At 43.8% G+C, this 4,173-nt stretch overlaps 1 protein-coding gene across 1 annotated transcript; it reads left to right on the forward strand.

Annotated features, from left to right (window-relative positions):
* Positions 1–228: 228 nt before the first annotated feature.
* MYF5 (myogenic factor 5) lies at positions 229–3,285 on the forward strand. The gene is made up of 3 exons (XM_045463033.1): positions 229–1,124; positions 1,934–2,009; positions 2,447–3,285. The coding sequence occupies exons 1-3, from the start codon at positions 624–626 to the stop codon at positions 2,635–2,637; spliced, it is 768 nt and encodes a 255-aa protein (XP_045318989.1). The 5' UTR covers positions 229–623; the 3' UTR covers positions 2,638–3,285.
* Positions 3,286–4,173: the final 888 nt, after the last annotated feature.

Raw genomic sequence — 4,173 nt, forward strand, 5'->3', positions numbered from 1 at the left:
CTTCAAGTTTTTAGCACCCGTTATTCAATCCACACACTGAAGAAATTCCCGAGATAATGAAAGTTCATGTAGAAACAAACACCTAAAAATAAGGTAATTCCTCAGGTCCAAGTTTGGGAAGGCAGCTCGGCTCTTGAGGTCCGCTGACAGTGGGGAGTTTTATTTATTGATTTTTTTTTTTTTTTTTTTTATGTGGGAGCAATTCAGTGACACTGTTTAAGTGATCCCTTGGTTTCGGTAGTCTAGAGAGTGCGAGTGAGCCGGTTGGGGAGCGATCCCCCTCACCCCCTCCCCGGCAGAAATGCAGTAAAACCATTAGCGTCAAAAGGGGCTGTAAACAGCAAATTGTCTCTAGAGAAAAGGCGGAGGTTTGCCCAGACAGCCCCTGCGGGGGTTGTGGTGGGATATGCTAATACTGCCTGGCCACTGGGGCCGGCCTCCCTCCCCCAAGAATATATAAAGAGCCCCAACCCCAGCACATCCGACCCAGGCCGCCAGGCGTTTGCCCTTGTTAATTACCAGAGAAACCGACCAGGGAGCTCCGCCGGGGATTTGCAGGCCCGCCTCGGCGCCAGCCTCACGGTTCTCCCCGGTCTCTCTCGCTGCTTGCTTCACCGCGGAGGATGGAGGTGATGGATGGCTGCCAGTTCTCACCTTCCGAGTACTTCTATGATGGCTCCTGCATCCCGTCCCCCGAGGGCGAGTTCGGGGATGAGTTTGAGCCCCGAGGGGCTGCCTTCGGGGCGCATAAACCAGAGCTGCAAGGCTCAGACGAGGACGAGCACGTGCGAGCACCTACAGGCCACCACCAGGCCGGCCACTGCCTCATGTGGGCTTGCAAAGCATGCAAGAGAAAGTCTACCACCATGGATCGGCGGAAGGCTGCCACCATGCGCGAGAGGAGACGCCTGAAGAAGGTCAACCAGGCTTTCGAGACGCTTAAGAGGTGCACCACGACCAACCCCAACCAGAGGCTGCCCAAGGTGGAGATCCTCAGGAATGCCATCCGCTACATCGAGAGCCTGCAGGAGCTGCTGAGGGAGCAGGTGGAGAACTACTACAGCCTGCCGGGTCAGAGTTGCTCTGAGCCCACCAGCCCCACCTCCAATTGCTCTGACGGCATGGTAAGAGATAGCACTGGTCAGCCCAGTCTTTTCCAAAAATTCTTACGTCTCCTTTAAACCAGGTGAGGCCACCAAATATTCAATGGTTATTGGTGGATAGGGGTGGGGAAGCCAGAAGAGAGGTGCCCCATTTAGAAAGATGCCGGAAACAGCTGTTGAACAGGATTTTAGTTGGACTTCCTCCCAGGTTCTAGGTGAACATTGTAGGGAAGGGTTGTCATATGAGATGGGTGGTTGCAGATGATCAATAACCTGTCTTCCCCATTGCTCAGTTTCTTTTTTATAAACTATGCCACATGTAGAACCCACCATACACAAATATCTAAAGGCAATTGTCTGAAGTTCCCACTGCCCCAGAGGTTGTAACTAAATGATGAAATGGAGAGAAATGCCCACATGGCCCCAGCCCCTGCTCTGCTGAGGCCTGGCTGGAAAGGGATGTTGATGCATTCTTTTCAGAGGGCGTTTGTGCCATTGCTGCCAGGTTTTAATGTGTTTTTGCCCTGGGAAAGTGTTCTCTCCCTGAATTAGTGTGGCTTCCTTCTACTCCAATCCATTTTGCATGGTTAACCCAATGCACATTGCTGCTGAATTCCACCCCCTCCCTCTTCCCTTTGCTGCTGCTCTCCTCTTCTTCAAGCACGGGGATTGACCTCAGCACCCTTACAATTTGGCTCCTGAATCCAGGCAATGAAGGTGGTTGAGAGTGGTCAGTTTGAAGAGCTGGTGGTCAAGAACAACCTCACTCTAACTCAGAGCATCTTTTGCCAAGACCTGAAAACAAACTTCCTTTGTGTTTTGCATTATAGCCCGAGTGCAACAGCCCTGTCTGGTCCAGAAAGAGCAGCAGTTTTGACAACATCTATTGTCCTGATGTACCAAATGGTAAGAAGTGGGACTTAAGATGAGTTAAAAAAAAACACAAACAAAAAAACAGACAAACAAAAAAACAGTTCAATGTCACAATTCAGCCTGTCAAAGCAGAGTCTGGTCTTCCAGGCTGTGCTGGGGAAGGAATAGAAGGGATGGTTCTCATGGGGAGGTTTTGGTGCAGCAAATTAGATACTTCTCTTTTGTCCAAAATCCCTCTAACAGATTCACACACATGTGCACTTTTGCTTGAAATTTAACTGGGAGGCTTCTCCACTCCCTATGTTCATCTCCATGAATTGTTAGATATTTATTGCAAATTTCTCCATCAGGCTTTCTATGACCACCTGACCTCTGGGTGTCAAAGTTGCTGACCTATAGTTTAAGGGGCTATGTAAGCAAGTGTCTCTATTTGGGATTTTTTTTTAATGGTTTTCTCCTTGTATCCTTAGTATACGCCACAGATAAAAGCACCTTATCCAGCTTGGATTGTTTATCCAGCATAGTGGATCGAATCGCCAACTCAGAGCAACCTGGAGTGCTTCTCCAGGACCCAGCCTCTCCCTCCCTAGTTGCCAGCACGGATTCACAGCCTGCAACTCCGGGGGCCTCTAGTTCCAGGCTCATTTATCATGTGCTATGAACTGAAAATGTAGTCTAGATCAGTCCTATGAGGAGGGCCTACTATACAGGAGGAAGGAAGCCCAAAAAGGTCAAAAGCAAGACAACTTGTATATAAAGATTTCCTCGCAGTTGTAAATTTGTAAATATTATTTTGCCACTTTATAAGAAAGTGTATTTAACTAAAAAAAAATCACCATTGCAATTCATACTTTATTTCCTTTATCTTTCTCTTCCTCCTTTTCCTCCTCCTTCTACTTTACCACCTTCTTTGCTTTAGAGATATAGTTCCAATAATATTTTTTCTGATAGGGGGCAATTCATTGAAGGTAGCTTGTTGCAATGCTTAACTTATATTTTTTATAAATATTGCTTATCAAAATATTATGTCTGCTGTTAGATCTTTATTTTTTTTTCTTTAAAACATTAGAACATCTGGAAATCAGTTACAGGAAACTTTAAATATATTTAACTTTTGTTTTTCTTATTAACCCTTTGGTGATATTGTATTAAATAAAAACATAATGATACTGCCTAATGGTATATATTTTGATCTTTTCTTATAAGGAATGCTTCTTTCTAATGTAAGCACAAAATAGTACTTTGTGGATAGTTTCAAGATATATGAAATTTTGGAAATTCCACCATAAATAAAATGGTTTAAATGAAATATTTTTGTTCATGTTTAAAACAACAACAACACAAAACACCCCTAATGGAATTAGCAGTCACTGACATGAGATCTTTTAATGGGTGCGGGGTGTGAAAGTACCAAAATAGTTGGCTTTGTAGATACATTTGAATGTTTACCATCTCATAGACAAAATTTAGGGCCTGTTGATGTCACAAGTGAAGAGAACATTTCTATTTTAATTAGATTTTAAGGGAGGCCACCAAATACAATGTTTCCTTTATATTAAGACTGTGCCACCTAATGTCAAATTGTGTGTGTATGGAGGGAAAGTTGTTGTTCAGGACAAGACTACTTGTTTAAGTGACAAGAGTGAACAACATTACATCATTTTAACACCTAGAAAACCTTAGAAATCATGAATCAGATCATATTTACTTTATCTACTTGCCTGAAAATATCTTGATACATTAATATGTTAATATTGTCAATAGAATATTTAAAAGTATTGATCTGATCTTTTTTCTATTGTTAAGTTCTGGAATAAGAAAACTTATGGGACACCTGGGTGGCTCAGACCGTTAAGCAGCTGACTTTGGCTCAGGCCATGATTTCACAGTTCATCAGTTCGAGCCCCACGTCAGGCTCTGCTTTGACAGCTCTGAGCCTTTGCTCCTTTGCTTCAGATTTTGTGTCCCCCTCCCGCTACCCCTCTCCTGCTTGAGCTCCCTCTCCCTCTCTCAAATATAAGTAAATAAACATTTAAAGAAGAAAAAAAAAAAGAAAACTGACACAAACTACAGTAAAGTGAAGAAGACTGCAATTGGCTTCTGTCTTTCCCAGCCTTTTTGATTTTATTTATCATCGTGTGTGTGTGTGTGTGTGTGTGTGTGTGTGTGTGGTGCACATGCATTTTTAGTGTTCATC

The sequence above is a fragment of the Leopardus geoffroyi genome, chromosome B4 (assembly GCF_018350155.1).
Source record: "Leopardus geoffroyi isolate Oge1 chromosome B4, O.geoffroyi_Oge1_pat1.0, whole genome shotgun sequence".
Lineage (NCBI taxonomy): Eukaryota > Metazoa > Chordata > Mammalia > Carnivora > Felidae > Leopardus > Leopardus geoffroyi.

Bases quoted from the DNA above. Each gene is read 5' to 3' on its own strand.
- MYF5 (XM_045463033.1), top strand. From the start codon at position 624: ATGGAGGTGATGGATGGCTGCCAGTTCTCACCTTCCGAGTACTTCTAT. The intron at 1,125-1,933 runs GTAAGAGATAGC...TTTGCATTATAG, and splicing joins CCAATTGCTCTGACGGCATG to CCCGAGTGCAACAGCCCTGT. The intron at 2,010-2,446 runs GTAAGAAGTGGG...TTGTATCCTTAG, and splicing joins TTGTCCTGATGTACCAAATG to TATACGCCACAGATAAAAGC.